This window comes from Penicillium oxalicum, chromosome VIII, assembly GCF_001723175.1.
Source record: "Penicillium oxalicum strain HP7-1 chromosome VIII, whole genome shotgun sequence".
NCBI classification, from domain to species: Eukaryota; Fungi; Ascomycota; class Eurotiomycetes; order Eurotiales; family Aspergillaceae; genus Penicillium; species Penicillium oxalicum.
Window position 1 is genome coordinate 1,448,066 of NC_064657.1, and position 17,107 is coordinate 1,465,172.

General features: G+C 51.1%; 5 protein-coding genes across 5 annotated transcripts; 2 read left to right on the forward strand and 3 right to left on the reverse strand.

Annotated features, from left to right (window-relative positions):
• Positions 1 to 640: 640 nt before the first annotated feature.
• POX_h09803 (uncharacterized protein) lies at positions 641 to 1,415 on the reverse strand (the record flags this gene model as incomplete). Its single annotated transcript, XM_050118550.1, has 4 exons — positions 641 to 1,096; positions 1,169 to 1,228; positions 1,293 to 1,316; positions 1,383 to 1,415. 4 exons carry the CDS (start codon positions 1,413 to 1,415, stop codon positions 641 to 643), a joined length of 573 nt encoding a protein of 190 aa, XP_049965337.1.
• A 1,904-nt stretch (positions 1,416 to 3,319) lies between these two features.
• POX_h09804 (DNA-directed RNA polymerase II subunit rpb7) lies at positions 3,320 to 4,040 on the forward strand (the record flags this gene model as incomplete). Its single annotated transcript, XM_050118551.1, has 4 exons — positions 3,320 to 3,568; positions 3,652 to 3,732; positions 3,798 to 3,967; positions 4,031 to 4,040. The coding sequence occupies 4 exons, from the start codon at positions 3,320 to 3,322 to the stop codon at positions 4,038 to 4,040; spliced, it is 510 nt and encodes a 169-aa protein (XP_049965338.1).
• A 1,774-nt stretch (positions 4,041 to 5,814) lies between these two features.
• Positions 5,815 to 7,517, forward strand: POX_h09805 (uncharacterized protein; the record flags this gene model as incomplete). The annotated part of the gene is made up of 2 exons (XM_050118552.1): positions 5,815 to 6,126; positions 6,219 to 7,517. The coding sequence occupies 2 exons, from the start codon at positions 5,815 to 5,817 to the stop codon at positions 7,515 to 7,517; spliced, it is 1,611 nt and encodes a 536-aa protein (XP_049965339.1).
• Positions 7,518 to 8,904: 1,387 nt separating this feature from the next.
• On the reverse strand, positions 8,905 to 9,963 carry POX_h09806 (uncharacterized protein; the record flags this gene model as incomplete). Its single annotated transcript, XM_050118553.1, has 1 exon — positions 8,905 to 9,963. One exon carries the CDS (start codon positions 9,961 to 9,963, stop codon positions 8,905 to 8,907), a length of 1,059 nt encoding a protein of 352 aa, XP_049965340.1.
• Positions 9,964 to 11,931: 1,968 nt separating this feature from the next.
• Positions 11,932 to 15,421, reverse strand: POX_h09807 (uncharacterized protein; the record flags this gene model as incomplete). Its single annotated transcript, XM_050118554.1, has 4 exons — positions 11,932 to 13,401; positions 13,524 to 13,774; positions 13,839 to 14,989; positions 15,051 to 15,421. The coding sequence occupies 4 exons, from the start codon at positions 15,419 to 15,421 to the stop codon at positions 11,932 to 11,934; spliced, it is 3,243 nt and encodes a 1,080-aa protein (XP_049965341.1).
• Between the last annotated feature and the right edge of the window lie 1,686 nt (positions 15,422 to 17,107).

A 17,107-nucleotide genomic window follows, 5' to 3' on the forward strand; every position in this document is an offset into this window, starting at 1 on the left:
CTCCAAGAACAAATTTTCTCTCGTTGCGGGTGCGAAGCTGTTGACCGTCTGTTTTCTGAAAGCGGCCCTGCTCATTCCGTTTTTTTCTCTTGTCGGAAGGGCGGGATCTCACACCCATCCACCGTCCAATGATATGCTTAGGTAATACCTTTCGTCACGGCAACCGTCCTTCCAGGCACGGCATCTGTATGGGAAGACTGGCGGCCCTGGAGCGGACTGGTCGGTGTACCTGAACCTCTTCCAGGTGTACATGGATGGGGGTCACTAAGGGAGGCTTATCTTTAAATGATCAATGGATATTCCCCAAAAATGATACAACACAGCGCTTGCCCGAATGATGACTTCACAGATACTCCTAAGAAAATGCGTCGCTCCTCTCGCCCGGGTCCCTGCCCCAGCCCCAAACAAGCCAAGGCACCTGCGTGTTGGCCATTCTGTCACACCTCGACGAGGGTCCATGCAACCCCCGCACGAGCACACTGTTTCGTCGATGCAATCGCACACCTGAGGTACGTGAGACATCTCTGCCCTTGTCTCTCGGTATTATCGTCGTCTTATGAAACCTCTGGATCCGAAGAGGCCGAGGAATCGATCTCTTCGCCAGCCCTCCGAGGATTCAAGGCCCATCAACAAAGAGCCTTCACTTTGCTGCTTGGGCCTTCTGCTCCTTGCGAAACTTGGCTATCTCCATCTCAACATTCTTGTCCATCCGCGCCTTAAGCTCGGGGCGATAGCCGAAGAAGAAGAGGACCTCCATCCAGACAAACAGTGGCGCAAGAAGCAATGCCTGCACCAGATTGTCCAAAAGAGCCGGAGCGCGACCCTCAAATTTCCCGTGGCCGACGAACTGGGCCAGCCACGAGACAACATGGATGCCAGCGGCCCAGTAATTGACATCTGCGCCGTATGTTCCAAGAAGATAATTCCCGACCGCCGCGAAGCAAATCACTAGCGGAGCCAATAGACCGCCCGCGCATGGCTCAAGGAGGATGTAGAAAAAGGCGTATATAAAAGCTCCGATGGTGCCGGCATTCAAAGGAAGGTAGTTGGACGTCAAGATATCCGGAGTCGGGGCCAGTGTTGGGCAGTTACACGCCTATAGAATTGGGCCGATCGTCAGTTCACCCAGCGCGGACCAAACCCCGAATGACAGGATCGTCGAACTCACCAGTACGATTCCCGTGAAGAGCAGGATGGGCACGCAAGTAATATGGATGGCAACATTTACCTAAGCTTTCTTGTCAGTCACCAGGAGGGGACATCGCGATACTAGGTAGTGTAGACCATCATACGGGGTTATTGTGATACGCTCCATACTATGGAATTGTTAGCCACGGTCCCGACTACAAAATCAACCTGGCCGGAAAAGGTCGGAAACTCACAAAGAGCAGCTGTTTCTCGAGGTTCAACGCCATCTCGAAGGACTAGCCAGCAAAGCAAGAAAGGGGGTGGGGAAGGTGAAGTTGGTGGAAGCTGAGGACACGATGCTAGACGAGGTCCTTCCCAGGGCAGAGCTACATCATCAACTGTTCGACTCGCCAAGTGGTGCAATCAGACATCGCACCGCTGGCACGCCGGTGCTGGGGCCGAGGGACAGATGCTGTGTTTGTGTACGGTACAGCCCGTTCCCGACGGCGCTGTATTGTAACACAGATTGTAAGATTACCAGACGTCGGAGTTCTGCGGGCGCCGGGATCTACGCCATAATACGTACCTACCTAGGACCAACCTGCCTTGCATGACAAGCGCTATTGATTTCGAAGGATATCCGAATATCTGTCCTGTGAGATGAATGAATGAATGTTAGTGTATATTCCCGATGCTTCATTCCTCAAATTGTGACAGCGAGATAAAGTATGTTGATAATACCTCCACCAAGCGCAGCAGAGTTGCTGTACTTCAGGTCACATTCTCTAATTGAGAAGATTCCAGCTTTTGAACTGGACAAGGCAGTGACCTGTTGAACTTCTACTTCTAGAACATGCCGTCAAATGCATGTGCTCGTCAGATTATCACGTGAGATCAGTACTTACTTCAGTACATACATATCTCTGGATATGCAATCGCAATTGGTGAGTGACCCTACTATCTAATTGCTTGATCTTAGGCATTCATTTGTCTTGGGTCTTCGGATATCTATATCATGGAAAACTGCCAACGTCTGGTTTGTGCCTTCGATTCAGTTGGCGAATTTCTCCTATCTTCTTGAAGGGTTATGCGTGCAGAGAGCGCCGGAGCATTTCGCTCGGCTTCTGCGGGAGGCAGCACAGCCCTCGGGATAGCTAGATCAAATAGATGGATCTGATAGAATAACGTCCACAGATACGAATCGATCTTGGGTTATCAATGGAATACCCGGACATTAACTCCCTAGTAGTGCACTATGTAGTCTCTTCATAGGGTACCTCCTCCATTTCTGTCTATTGGATGTATGAAACCCGTGCTGGACATGGGCACTGAATTATGTCGTGTCCCCCAACTACGAATATACGTTCGATTTTTTCTCCACAGTCAAAGTCCACCCACCCCATGCAATGTTGACTCTTCCAAGCAGGTCTGATTTTGTGATCCAGCCGATCGAGGACGTGCCTCCTTCTCAATAGGTAGCCAAGAGAGCTTCTTTGAAACATTCACTTGCTCCCATACCTACATCTGACTTGGATCATCACTACTCCGAGTCGCCAAGGTTGTAATCAGATAAACTGCATATTCTCCTTTTAGGGTCACATAGCTAAGTTTTTCACAGGGCTCCTCAAGCCATCGCGCTCAATTGATATACTGTATGGCCTTGGACGCTCGGCATCAATGTTGTGAACTGGTGATAGTTCCCTTCATCTCGCAAGTTCTTACCGCCGAAGCGCCGCAAATATCACGTGACTTTCCACAGCTCCGTCCGCCAAAGACTGGGGGAAACAACCAGGCCAATGATTTTCAGGCGAGCTCCAAGGTTGCATTGAATCCTATTGAGTACAAGTCAAATAAAATTCCACGCAACCGCCACAAGTGCAAGCGTTCATCAGCATCGCGCAGCCATACCCGACTGAACTCGACCCTCGATCAATGCCCTGACCCAGTCGGATTCATCGAGCTCCATCTGCGACTGCCCAACCGCTTGGCTTTAATCTCCAATTCCCCCGCTACCCGTCGCGTCTTCCGAGCTGCCAGCGACAGCAACAGGCACAACACCCAGACGTCAGAATAAGACTGCGCACCGCCGCACATTATCTGACTTGCTCGCCACAACTACGTGAATTCCCTTGTCCACGACCCTACTTCACCGTTCATTGACCCGACGACACTCCCTCCAATCCCGCCCAAGATGTTTTTCCTGAAAGAAGAGACCAAGGTCATCACGATGCACCCGTCTTTTTTTGGACCTAATATGCGCGAGTTCCTCATTGCGCGCTTGAACGAGGAAGAGGAGGGTCGGTGTACGGGTGACCACTTCGTGATTTGCGTGATGGACATGGTAGACATTGGCGAGGGCCGAGTTGTGCCTTCGAGTGGCAGCGCCGAATACACGATCAAATATCGCGCAATCATCTGGAAACCCTTCCGTGGAGAGACGGTATGTGATGAGGGGATACAAAACGGCGTGTGCGGGCCCGAGAAAAAACGCTCAGAGTGCTGACCGGATTTCTCTCAATGCAGGTGGATGCAATCGTCACTTCTGTCAAGCCCACCGGCATCTTCACATTAGCTGGTCCCTTGTCCGTGTTTATTGCGCGGAAAGTAAGTTTGCCGAGGTTTGTTATTCATGGTATTCTGTCTTGTTGCTGACTCTCTGGACTTGAAAGAACATTCCCTCCGACATCAAGTGGGAACCGAACACAGTACCCCCTCAATACACCGATCACGCGGACCAAGTGATCGAAAAAGGCACCAGCTTGCGCCTCAAGATCCTCGGTGTCAAGCCAGATGTCGCGGCGATCAACGCTATCGGCACGATCAAGGAGGACTACCTCGGGTGAGTGCTTCCAGCCGAGCAACTTTCTCTCCCGAACGCTAATCTCTTCTCTCCCTCCGATAGACCCCTGTAACGATTCCCATGTTTGAATATTCTTCGATTTCGCATACAATTGATCATCACCAGCGAATTTGCGATGGCGGATCCCTTCTCTCCCATAACAATTTGACCTGTGAGCCTCGCCCTTGATGGGGTGGCCTATCCTGGTGAGAAAGAGGCACGGCTGAGAGTAAACACGATTCTTCATCAAAAGCATAAACACGAAATTCCGGTAGGAGCAGGGTCTGCAGAATGCCCAATGTTAGATTGCATGCCTCGATCCGCCCAGAATCTACACCCCCCGCAACAGGTCAGACAATCATTCTGGCGGCGCGTTCCCTGCAGGTACTCGCCTTTCTCATGAGCACCAAGTCGCTATTGCCGCCACACCTTTTTGTTGTTTTTGCGATGATTGCAGGACCATGTTGGGGGCCAAGCGCATCTAACCACTTCTTCAGGGCCCCGCCGAGACTCCCGCAGTGTGAAGATCGAGACCCGAACCAGCCGTCTTGAATCATCTCCTTCAGCATGCAGTGGATCTCAGCCTATGCCCGAACCTAAACCCCGATCCGTCAGATCAATCCTATTGCATTGCCACACAGTACTAGACTATAGAGAATCCTCTGGATGATTGAAAGTAAATGTTGCGCAATGGAGCTCTTCAAGGACTGGCTATACCATGTATTGTGCCCCGTCAGGGACCAGGCGTGTCTCCGTGCAAGCTCAGAGACATGATCGTGACGATTTGTCTTGTGGCCCTTGCTCCACATTGCTAATTCAAAAACTTTAAATCGATCTTGACCTCAATCCTTGGACAATTTGAAGAATAATACACCCTGTACAGCATGCATTATGCATAGCATTCTCTATGATCCATTTTCCACATCCTGACGCGTCAATCAGACCAGAAAGGCCGAGACGGCTGAGCCAAAGTCTCCACCAGTCCAGCAACATCCATTCATTGTTTCACACCGTCTGGCTGACAGCACCCACTCGGCGGTAGTGCCAGTGGACACTGCCACTACCGAGCCTAAAGCCAGGCGAAATCCATTCCAGTCTTCCAGCCTGTCGATGCCCAGGGCCGTAGCGGAGTTTCAGTTTGTGCCCGGGGGGGGGGGCGCCACCTTACCATCGGGTGCATGGGAGACAACTGGGGCTCTTCCGTCCGCTGGTGAAACACTGGCGTGGTTTGCCTTGGGAGTTCTTTCCCCCTTGTGGGCGAGTCTGTGAATTGTGGCCATTTGGGATCCTTTTCCAGGAGAGCTTTTCGTACCGAGTACCTATCCCATTCATAGGCCAGCACATAGTTCAGTGATGTACCCAGTACCTAGAGACTTTGTTTCTCTCCGACCGGATTCATCGCGTAGCCGCAGGTACCCCGGGACAACGCCCTTTCCGTCCGTTCGTTCCAGTCTTGCGTCGACCTCCAGGCCACGCATGCGACGGTCCTGAACCACCTCCATTATTTGGACCCTTAAAAACAAAAGAATACAAGACCCTCTGCCCCAACTTTTGGTTCCGTCGTATCCTCTCTCGCCAATTTAGACTCTGATCCTGAGAGATTGAGGGCGCCCTCAACCCACACTCCCCTCCCGCTTCTGTCATCATCTTTCTCCTGTAGTAAGCCTGGCAACCACCAATCTTTCCCACGCCTGATATCACTTCAACTGCCTCCCTCTTTTTTTTTATTTCTTTCTTGGGTGCGGTGATCAATCTCGTTGCTGCTGCGTCTCACCACGCGCGTGCTTGCTCGCTCTTCACCATCTTCCGACTCTCTCTTTCTGTCTCTGCGGCTAGACGAGAAAACCATGACCTACCTTGTTGACTCCTATCAGCGATTCCTGGCGAGTCCCAGGAACGCGCCTCTGGCTAGCAATGCCACGCTGGTCTATGTACCCGTTACCACCAAGATCGAGGGCGCCGACGCCATCGCGACCCATACGTCACGCCAATCACACATTGTCAAGAAGAGGTCTGACAAGGTGATGAATGCCATTGAGAGCTCTGATGCACTGTGCTTGGATATGGAGACCACCCTGGAATTCCTCGAGGGGGGAGGCGTCTATCTTCCTTCGCTTGATGACAATTTCTTGGTCAACCGCGTGGTGACCTTCCCCACGGTACGTGATGCTCCCCCTCATTTGCTTTCCCCTCACGAAGCGCTCCGCGTGGGTTCCGACGCCTGACTGACCTCCAATCGCCGCGACTGCAGATTCACATCGTCCAATTCAATGCCGAACAGCAAATTCAACAAGTCCGCGTCTACTGGGACCAAGGCTCGCTATTGAGGGAGGTCGAGGTGATCGGCGCGCGGGGTCGGGCCTGGCCCATTCGCCCTGCGCAAGACCAGATTCGCTGCTTGAAGAAGGCAATCGATGAGAAGTCCGCACCCGTCCTTGCGTCTACCACCGAAGGCAACAAGAAGGATTTACCGACTCGACCTGCATCCCCAGGAAAGCGATACATCAAGGACCCGTACTCCGCAGATTCGCTCTTCGACCTGCTATCCCCAAACAAGGACGATACCCCCGCGGACCCATTTCACGAGCCATCGCAATCGAAATCATCCAGCAAGAGATATACCCGCGATCCGTATGCTGCCGAGTCTTTGACGGAATTGCTATCTCCTAGCAAGCGGGAGGAGGCTCCTCCCCGTCCTTACGCACCTGCTGCCGCACGGCCGCGGGCTCATGATTACAACGAGCTTTTCGTAGGGGATGATGATGAGATGCCAAGCACCCCTTCCAAGGCTGAGAAAAAGGTCGCACCCAAGGCGGGCGCGAAGTCGCAGGGCAGTCGCATCTTTGGTGACGAGGGAGAAGAGGAGGATGTCAAGGCTGATCGGGCCCCGTACAAGACGGACCCGAAGAAGTTCAACCACTTCGAGATTGGCGGTGACAATGGCGAATTCGAGGTCAAGCACCAGCCGCAGCGCAGCAGTCATTCACGCCAGGCGTCGCAAAACGATGTGGATGATCTTGTGACTCCTCAAAAGTCCAGCCGCGTAACCAGGACCGAGGAGGCCCGCGGGTTCGGGTATGCTGAAAGCGAGGCGGACCTCCAGACTCCCGTCTTTCGTCAAGCCGTGCACAAGCCCCGTCGTGATGCAGACATTCACTTTGATCTGACAGATGATAATGACGATGGGGAGGAGGACCGTCCGACGAGCTCTTATGAGAATCGAGGCAAGGGCCTCTATGAGGATCGTCTCTTTGATGACGACGGCACCCCGAAAGCCGGTGACGAGGCCATGGGTGTCACTGGCAACAGATCGAGCCGCCACAGTCATCTGGAGTCACACTGGGACGTGACGGATGAATCGCCCGTGTCGAGTAAGACTGGGGATGAAAACCAAAGAACCTTTGCTCCGGATCGGGCTCGGGCTGTGCAAATGATGGAGTCCTCCTGGGACAAGTACGACAAGTCTCCCGAGCCTATTCGCAACGCCACGGCTCTGCACAATCCCTTGCGCCATAACCAGCCTTCCTGGACCATCGGGGACGACGACTAGGCTGGGCACGCTTAGCCTGTACCAATGAGAGCCTTGCACCGGAGCCCAGGGCTCTGAGACTCGTATTTTTCCAACCTCGTTTGAACCACGCGAGGGCGCCGAATGAATGCCCACCACTCACTAACACTTTCAAATTACGAGCTACGTCAGACGGATATTCACAAGATCAACCAACCTGCAATGGAGAAAAAGACTTGGGGCTTCCTGAGTTGCTATGAGGGGGAGTTATGCTGGCCTGATCTGTTTTCTTTTTCTTTTTCTTTTTGTTGATGCATTATTACCCTCCCCTTTAGGCTTGGAGTCGTCTGTCGGGATCAAATGTGTTTGATGTCCTGTTTCAATAACCTTACTATTCTTGTGATATTTTTACCACCCGCTTTTTTCGTCGGCGCTCGATGCGTCATTTTTTTCTCTTCCTGTTTGCCTTCTTGTCTTCCATTCCTGTCCATCATACTAATGTATCGTTGCTCTCGCATGTCCTTTAGCTAAAATAGTCTGTCTCTCTCCCCCTCGTGTGACAGATTATGAATCAATCGATATTAGTAAAAGCGCTTGACCTTGCGTTTGTCCCGTATTTGAAAAAAAAACCTTTCAACCAGACACAACATTAACCACGACTCGAGAAGAAAAACGTACAGAATCTTCAATTGAAACTCCTCCTCCCCTCATTCTCCTCGTAGTTCCGTCCTCTTAGTACCCCTGAAACCATGGCCAATACATCCCGTTACTACTTGAAGGCTACGTCGAACCTCAGTACCAACACGACATTACCTAGATCTATGATGCAGGGTATTTGAGTCGCCTGAATCACAAATTGGGTTACTGTGAACTTCAATCTGGCGAAGTGTCATTTGTTTTGTGGGTGTCTCTGAGCTCTGGCGGGAATGGTCAGGTAGGTATTGGATCAATTTCAAGATCTGGCGAGCAGGAGTCTCTGGGAAAGTGGAGGTTTCGCTTTGTGAGAGCCCTGAGCCATACCTGTTCCATCCAAAGTCGCAGAAGGACTCGAATGCAAAGATAGCCTGTTCATCCTACCAAGTGGGCACACTGGGCCATACCGTGAAATTGAGATCAATACTGGCATCTTTATGTGTGGTGAGGGCAGACCAGATACAATGAGCAGGTACTACATGCTTTCGGAGATTGAGTCACACAAAGTTATGATCATTATCATTATCATTTCTTCCTTTACTCCAAGGCAATGGAATCCTATGCCATGCCCATGTCTTCATTATCCAATTCAAACAAACATCATCATGAACATCATACAACCCTGCTGTCAAAATTTTGAAAACACAAACATGCAGGGAATTTGATCATTGGAAATGTGACCAGAACCACCAAAAAGCAAGCACTGCGAGGCGGCGCAGTATTGAGAGGGCAGGACTTAAAGAAACTGGTGCGAAAAGTCCACATATTCCGCGGGATCCAAGGAAGTCGCATTGTTGGTATTATTGGCATTGTTCGCGTTGTTCAGAAGTTCCATGACGTCGATGGTGTCCATATCGTCGGGGAAGTGCACAGGAGTTGGGCGTGAAGAGAGATAGATGTCGGCGGAGGCAATTTGCATCGCGGCCATCATAAGCTGAGCTTGAGTGCCAGCATGGAGGAAGCCCGGTCCGAATGGTGGAAGAATGCTGACGGCCTCGAGGACCTCAGCATTGTTTGCATGTGTCACAGCGGTGAGAGCATGCACTGCCTCCTGGAGGGGAGAAGAAGATGGGGGTAGGAGAACTTGTTGAGGTGGTCGAGGAAGCGGAGGATCACCAAGTGTACATCTCTCACAGATCACAGGAATACTCGTCCAGCCATAAGGCTCGTGAAATTTGAGCTGCAAGAAAGGGATCATGTGACAACGATCACAAGTCTCCAGGATGATTTTCGCACGGGAGGCAATGTCCCCAAGGCGAATGTTGATGACAGCCGCCGCCTTGATGGACATCTTGCGATTGACGGCGGCGGGCCGAGGGTGGGTTCCCACCTTCTCCTCAGTCGTGAGTTTGAAGGCAGTCAAGTGCAGGGTTTTCAGGGCAAGAAATTTCTCACGGATCATGTCCAGAGCGGTGATGTCGACTTGCTCCATTTCACCCTCCTCCTCGGTGTCGACCTTCACTCGAGGGGTTCGAATCTTGATGCCCTCGATGCGTGCAGCATTGTCGGGGCCAATTTGCTCGAGGAAGGCACGGAGAGCCTCTCCCGAGGGCGCGTCGAGCGCGAAGAAGTTTGCACCATAGAGGTAGTCACGGCCCTCTTGGTGGATCTGCTTGTTGGTGCAGAGAAATTGAGCGCTCACCTGGGTGGTATTCTCCCAGGGAGTGATGGTCTTGTCGGTGACCAAGGCGAGCTCGTAAACTTTGTTGCGGAGCTCGGCGGGGAGGGACAGGAAGCCCAGACGGGGGCGGGAGGCGACAGGAGAGCCAGAGGCAGAGACTTTGCTTGAAGCCATCTTGGTGGATGGCAAGAACGGGAGAGTCGAAGAGAGGAATGAAATAAGGAAAATGGAAAGAGGAAAGAGGAAAGAGGAAAGAGGAAAGAGGAAAGAGGAAAGAGGAAAGAGGAAAGAGGAAAGAGGAAAGAGGAAAGAGGAAAGAGGAAAGAGGAAAGAGGAAAGAGGAAAGAGGAAAGAGGAAAGAGGAAAGAGGAAAGAGGAAAGAGGAAAGAGGAAAGAGGAAAGAGGAAAGAGGAAAGAGGAAGAAAAGAAGAGAGGAAGAAGAGAAGAGAGGAAGAAGAGAGTAAAGGAAGAAAAAGGTAAGGTCAGGTAAGGTTGAAAAGAAAAGTAAAGTAAGACCAAGTGGTCAAAGCCTAGACAAAAGTTGGAAGAAAGAAGGTTGGAGGTGAAGATGAACAGAGTGATGAGAAGGGAAGAAGAGAGAAGGAGAGTGAGAGGTAAACAGAGGGTATAAATACCTGATGTCCTGTGACGTTGATAACCCTGCAAGCAAACCCCGAAAAAGAAGCCCCCTGAGAAATTTTGCGAATAAAATCAAGCAAACATTGAGCACATGATAGGGTTGACTGGCGTCACGAAGCCAGACTCCTTCCTAAAATGGACTGTGTTGTGGGAGATTCGCAGATATACACACACAAACGCGTACTAAACCGCACACTCATAACAACTTGGAGCCCATTATTCAATCTTCAAGTGGAACACAGCGACGAGGACGCTGCAAATGGCCATGGTGAATGTACAGCTCGGGATATTGAACAAAGAGGATTGAATTGTATCAATGTCAAAAGCTCATATCTCCTCGGCCCCAGTTGACAATCGCGAAACATCGTTTTGGTTTCTTTTCGAGAACAAAGACTGACTTAAATGACCAAAGTCTCAGCAGGGGAGCAGGCAACTCGTCAAAATTCATGTTGCACGATTTCGCACTGCCGATGGTATGTATATCACTTTGACCAAGGCACCGATTATTCAAAACGAATAATCTGACTCGGGACATCAGCGTCAAATTTTGAAAGATATCTGAAGCCTTCAGAGTTTCTCGACAACCTGTGACTCCATGAACACCGGCTGTGTGCTAGAATTAGTCACAAGCAAGACTGTTTTTCGCCATAACCTCTCAACAGAGAACATCGCCATCCATGCAAGCTAGCACACACAGAGAGAGATAAAGAGAAAGGGGGGGAAGGGGAGAGAAGAAACATCATATCATCATATTATACACATGTTACGGTGTCCATTTCATTCTCTGTGTGCTGAGAAAATGTGATTGCTAACAATATGACCAAGTCTGATAGGGTTATTTCAGTGATTCCAGCAATAGCTGGCTAACAACGAGGTAACTTACTGTCCGCGAGGTCGCCAAGAAATCATGGCTGCGATATACGTGAGGTCTAAAAGTCTCCATCCGCATAAACGTCTTCAGATCATCCGATCTATCTGAGGAAACAGAGCCCCGAATCCGAGTCGACCTTTCTCTTGCGCAAACCACCGCAAAGAGCCTCTTTCAACAAAGTATGGACGGATCGCAGGTAGGCCCATCGAGATTCATCGAGCTTTGCACTCTTTTATCATTTTGGACACCAAAGCTTTTCTTGCAGATCAGTTGACGGAAGTTTCTTCGTCAGCACATCAGTACATAGAAGCCCAGAAGGCTAGTGAATCCGAGGAGACGAGAACAACCCACAAGGTGAAAACAGTGCTAGATGGAATCTTACGGAGCACTACGGACAAGCGGACCAAATTCATAAGAAACAAAAGAAAAGAAGAACCGAGTCAATCTGATTTCCGTGGGTGCTACTGAATTCCCTGGGGAAAAACAGAGGCAAGGCATTGAAAACCTCACCGCTCAAGAACGAGGGCTAAAACGACAAGAAAGGTCCCAGCTATGACACAAAAGAAACGACAAGCAAAGCGGAGCTAGCTGAGCACAAGGCTCGTGGATCCAACGTTGAGGCTCCAGGAGAACTAAATGTAGAACATGGTGTCCTTGAGACTCGCATGGATGGTTGCCTGGCTCTCCTCAGGTACGCGACTACCGTCATCACCTCCGACTACACTACCCGCTGGGGTAGCAGAAGGAGTGGGGTCGAAGTGATCGCTCAGAAAACAGCGCGCACGGGTGCAGACCAGATCAGCATAGTACGCAGGCGGGCAAACACTGACAGCTTTGGTGGCACGTCCAAAGAGATAGCACATCTTGTGAGTCAGGTCTTGAAGCTTATCAGCGGCACCGCCCTGTCCAACGCCAGGGTGCAGCGGATAAAAGATCTCGTCCCAGACGGTGAAGTAATGGGCAGGGCGAGCCGTGCCTTGCAACGCTGAATGGGCCTGCAGGTAGAAATCCCAGTGGCGAGCTTCAGAGATGCCACGGTCGACCACAGTACCGGGCTGAGGGTTTGCCGAGCGCTCGGCGTCTTTGTCGTTTGTGGGGTAGAAACGAGTATTGTGGCGTTTGCCGACAATGACGATTGCCAGACGAGGCAGGCCCTTTTTTGTGTCCGAAGCAGGATACATGGTCTCACACGCTCGTTTCAGCAGGGGCAGTTCCTTGTCGATGACAATATCGTACTGGCCCTCAGACACACCATCACGATAGACGACAATGTTCTCCGGCAGCTTGCCTCGGTTGTTGTTGGCCCAGAGCTTGATCCGGGATTGAAGCAAGGTGTCCAGATCAGATACAATCTCCTGACGTGCCGGCTGAATGCGAATATCGGCCGGCCACTGTGCCAGCTGTGAGTCGATTGAGGCAACGATTCCAACCACACTGGGTGCCGTATTGGCAGAGCCAGGCGAAGGGTGAGTCACGTCAAGACCCACGAGCATTGTCTTGCCATCAGCGAAGAAGCCAAGGTCCGAGTTCCGCAGCGTCTGGTTCGCGCCTCCCATCTTCAGGTTGATCTTGAGTCCCACATTGGCCCAGTATTGCGCGTTAGCACCTCGAACCTTCTCAGCCAGCACATTGACATTGCGCACGCCGCAGCGGACATCGCAGACCTGCTTCATTGTGTTGTAGACCTGGGTTTCCTTGGCGAATAGAATGCCCAAGATCAATTGAGGGTTGTGCTGTGATTGTAGCTCACGCACGGCTTTTTCAATCGCTACCGCAATGTCACCGTTGCGAGGCAATTCAATTCTCCTACCTGGCTTGCATTTCTCCGCGACAACACCCATGTCCCGGAGGGTCTGAGCAAAGTTTTGCATCCCTCGGTCCAAGGACTGCGGGTCAAGCCCGTGTTTACTGTATGGAGCGTCAATTAAAAGCCATGTCCAACTCTTCAAAGTCGCCGGCTTGCAGAATTGAATTGACTGCATGTTCCAACTTCCAAATTTGGCCTGAAGCTCTTGTTGCTTGGCGTACATGATCTTCGGTGGTGGCAGCACGCGTCCCTGTATTGTAACGAGAGTGTTGCCCACTTTGATACCAAAGGATTCCTGGAGCAGATTGAAATCAGTTTCAATCCACCGGAGACCTTGTGGCCAAGTCATGATGAAAGTATGCAGCCGCCCCCACACTTTATGGGGATAAGATACCGCAAAAGGGGGATGGGACTTACCAAAGTGGCATTCAGCGGTTGGCCCATTCCCAAAACACCAACACCTTTGGTGACGATAGACTGGGCATTTTGTGCTGGCATGCGGCCCTTGACTGCAAAGTTCAACATGTTCTGTGTTTGGCGTGGAGAAAGCTTGTTCTTGACTGGTTGTCCAGCCTCTACCTCGCAGACTTCTGCGGGTAGGTAGACAGGCTTATCTCGAGTTCCGACGTTGACGACTGGAAGCTCAGGGTTGACCGTGATATTGTATTCTGGCAACAATTAGAAAACTGGTCCAGAGGTGGATATGGTTCACTGTCTTAAAACACTACTCACCCTTCTTAAAGAAATCGGCGACGCTCACGAACTGGCCGGCAGGCGCTGGACCAGCCTTGGGAGGGGCCTTCTTGCCCTTCTTGCCCTTCCCACCTGCCTCTTTACTACTGGACTGCAAAGATTGCGAGCCGGGTGCCTCGAGGAAAAACTTCACGCCATGGGGCCCAGCTCCAAAGCCCTCCACCTTTGGCCTATTGAGATCGGAGCCACCATCCTGGGGGGTCGCAAAACCCGAGATGGTCTTGACGCGAGCGGGTCTCGGCTTGCCATTTTTGTCTTTGCGCTTGATGTGGGTGATACACACACGCATCCGCTTCAGGAAAGCCTCTAGTCGGTAGTGCTTTTGGCCTCGGTTACTGTATTGCCAATCTCCGATGACTTTGGCCAGGGGACCCGCTTCATAGCAAGCCAGGTACTTGACCTGAACGTTCAGCAGCACGCGCGCCGTGGCAGCTCGAACACTCACAAAGAATCCACGAAGAACCTCGAGTCCTCCCTCAAGACTGGCACTTTCCTTGACGTTCTCTTGGAAGCTGTAATGTCTATTACCCGCAATGGAGACCACTTCCCGGTTCGTCTTGGGATGATGTCCCAAGATCAAGTTGAGAGCTTGGATGATTTCGGGCTTTGAGGTCAACAGTTCCCCAGCGTTGGTCGAAGTGAGGTAATTGATCAAGTCGGCGGGATTGATGTCTCCGGTATGCTGAGTCGTGACCTTGAACACCTTGGGAGATTCGGGATACTCCACATCACTCTCATCTTTGTATCGTACGTCAAAGATGCCGTCCTTCAACTTTGACACCGAAATGAGAGTCGATCGATAGTCCGTGGCAATGCTGTTCAGGTTATCCGGAAAATGCTCCTCCAGTAACAGACGCACAATTCGGCGCGCTTTTCGACCCGCCGGCTCTTTGCCACCTTCCGCAGCAATGGAGACGTGGTAGCGATAGATCGGCTTGCCCACCGAGGTGAACGGCAGGTAATTAGCATAGAGGGTCACCGGTCGTCCCAACGTGCCGTAACCTGGCCGATCGGGATAGGCCTGCGCCAAGTTCTTGCCCTTCTTCTGGTAGTTACCAACGAGCGCCTTGGCCAAGGCGTCTTCTGTTTTGATGACAGTGGCATCTGGCGGAGTCACCGCATTGCCCTCACTATCGCGTGGTGGGTTAGTCCATGCAAGTGTACCTGGTATCACGATATAATCAAGCTCACTTGAAGATTCGAGGGCCCTGGGAACCTCCAAACCCACCACGGCCACGGCCTCGATCACCACCGCGACCCCGATCACCACCACGGCCTCGATCACCACCACGGCCTCGATCACCACCACGGCCTCGATCACCACCACGGCCTCGATCACCACCACGGCCTCGATCACCACCACGACCACCCCGGAAGTCACCACGGAAGTCGCCACGGTGATCACCACGGCCACCACGCTCAGAAGGACGGAAGGGCAACTCTTGAGAATCACCGCGTCCCCGTCCCCGACCACCACCACCGCGACCACCTCCGCGGTCCCCAAAGTCTCCGCCTCGAGTACCTCGACCCCGACCGCCACGACCGCGGGGCTGGTCAGACATTCTATCAGGCTAAGAGAACCAAGTTTCTTGCAATTGAACTCTTTACTACCAGATAATTTGAGAGGAGGAAAGGACAGGAGTTGCAAAGCGAAGAGTATCCAGAAGATGGAGTGGAATCTTGAGATGCAGCTTCACTAGCAGCCATGTCCAGTTAGCCTGCCCCGGTTTAATATATTCGTGGCGGGCGTATTGCGTTTGTCTCGAGGTGTTGTTCCCCCGCTTGACTGCCAACACACAAAGAAACTGAGCCACTGGAACAGGGATGTACGTGTTGATCGATTGCACGTCTCTCAAGAGTTTGTGGCCAATCAAAGGTACTCAACCGTCATTTTCTCATTACTACAAACAGGTCCGTGAATGTAATTCCTATATGCTAATGTAGCCTACTGTAGCTAGGAGTTACCATAGATGTGCCCAGAGGTAAAAGCAAGCACCCACCCAATGATACACACTAAAACGGACCCATGGCGTGAAAAGTGGACCCTTGGGTATCTCTAATTGTATCTGTAGAGGACCAAACTTCTGTAGTAATTACTGACAGCACTGTCGACTATCCTGGGCATCTTTGAAAATGATAAATGACACGAGCTACGGTCCAATTTGTGTATTTTTTTTATTAAAAAAACCCAGCAGATACTAGAAAGTAAATGATCATTCGTACAGCTTTGGAAACAGCTGAGGCTGTATCCAAGAGTATATGAAGCAGCGTCTATCAGAGGCGCAGCATGCCAGTCTGCCTTGCGTAATGCGGTGTAGCACCTGATTTAAACAATGTCACTATCGACTAATCTAATGTCAATGGGCTGAATCCCTCTCTTAAGGACTGATTTAATCGTCTGATACAACATGACTCGTATCACAAAGTACACACCTGAAGAGCGTTGTCAGCCCAGGAAAAAAAAATCGCTCATTTGTCACTGTGAGTAACAACCAGTTAGTACCTCGTGTGATTGGCAAACAACAACAGTAGCGGCGATTGGTGACCGTTCAGCCTAGTGCGGCCCCTCTGTACATTTGTTGCCAAGCCTTGTGAGCTGGTGCTTTTTCAACGCGCTTGAGATCTGTTCACCAAGAAGAGTAGAACTGGACGATAGAGAATTATTTCAACATTTGAGCCTCTGGTTTGAGCCTAACTGCTCTTTTTATGACCAGGTTAGTTTGATTCAATACTATCTCAGGATAGGGTTGAGGTCGTACTCCGTCACACTGGGGGTGGGTGTAGATTGGAAGTGATGGATGCAAGTACTACTTCCAAGGTACCCGAAGGTCTTTGGAGGTCTTACCAGTTGTGCCAGTGTTCGAAATTCCTTAACTGCCTGGGCTGACCTTGCCAGCACCTATCCATACCTATGGATGCAGCAGCAGCAGCTAATGGTTGTATAAAAGATAACATAGATAGTACTAGATCACCTATCAAATATGTACAGTCCATCCCATCAGCGGTTTTACCTGTCATGTGCAGTAGTCATTATGATGATCACTGAATGAAGACCGAGGCTGCGCACATGTTAGCCTCACCGCGCTCGACTTATGTACCTGTCTGGGCCCGGCCCATTTAATAGTATGACTCACTTCCTACAACCCCTGCTCTTTCATACGTCCTGAATGTGCCCAATAATAATCCTTGACGGCGGGGGAGGCGGTGACATTACCGATCTTAACATATCCAGGCTTCTTGTTCTTTCC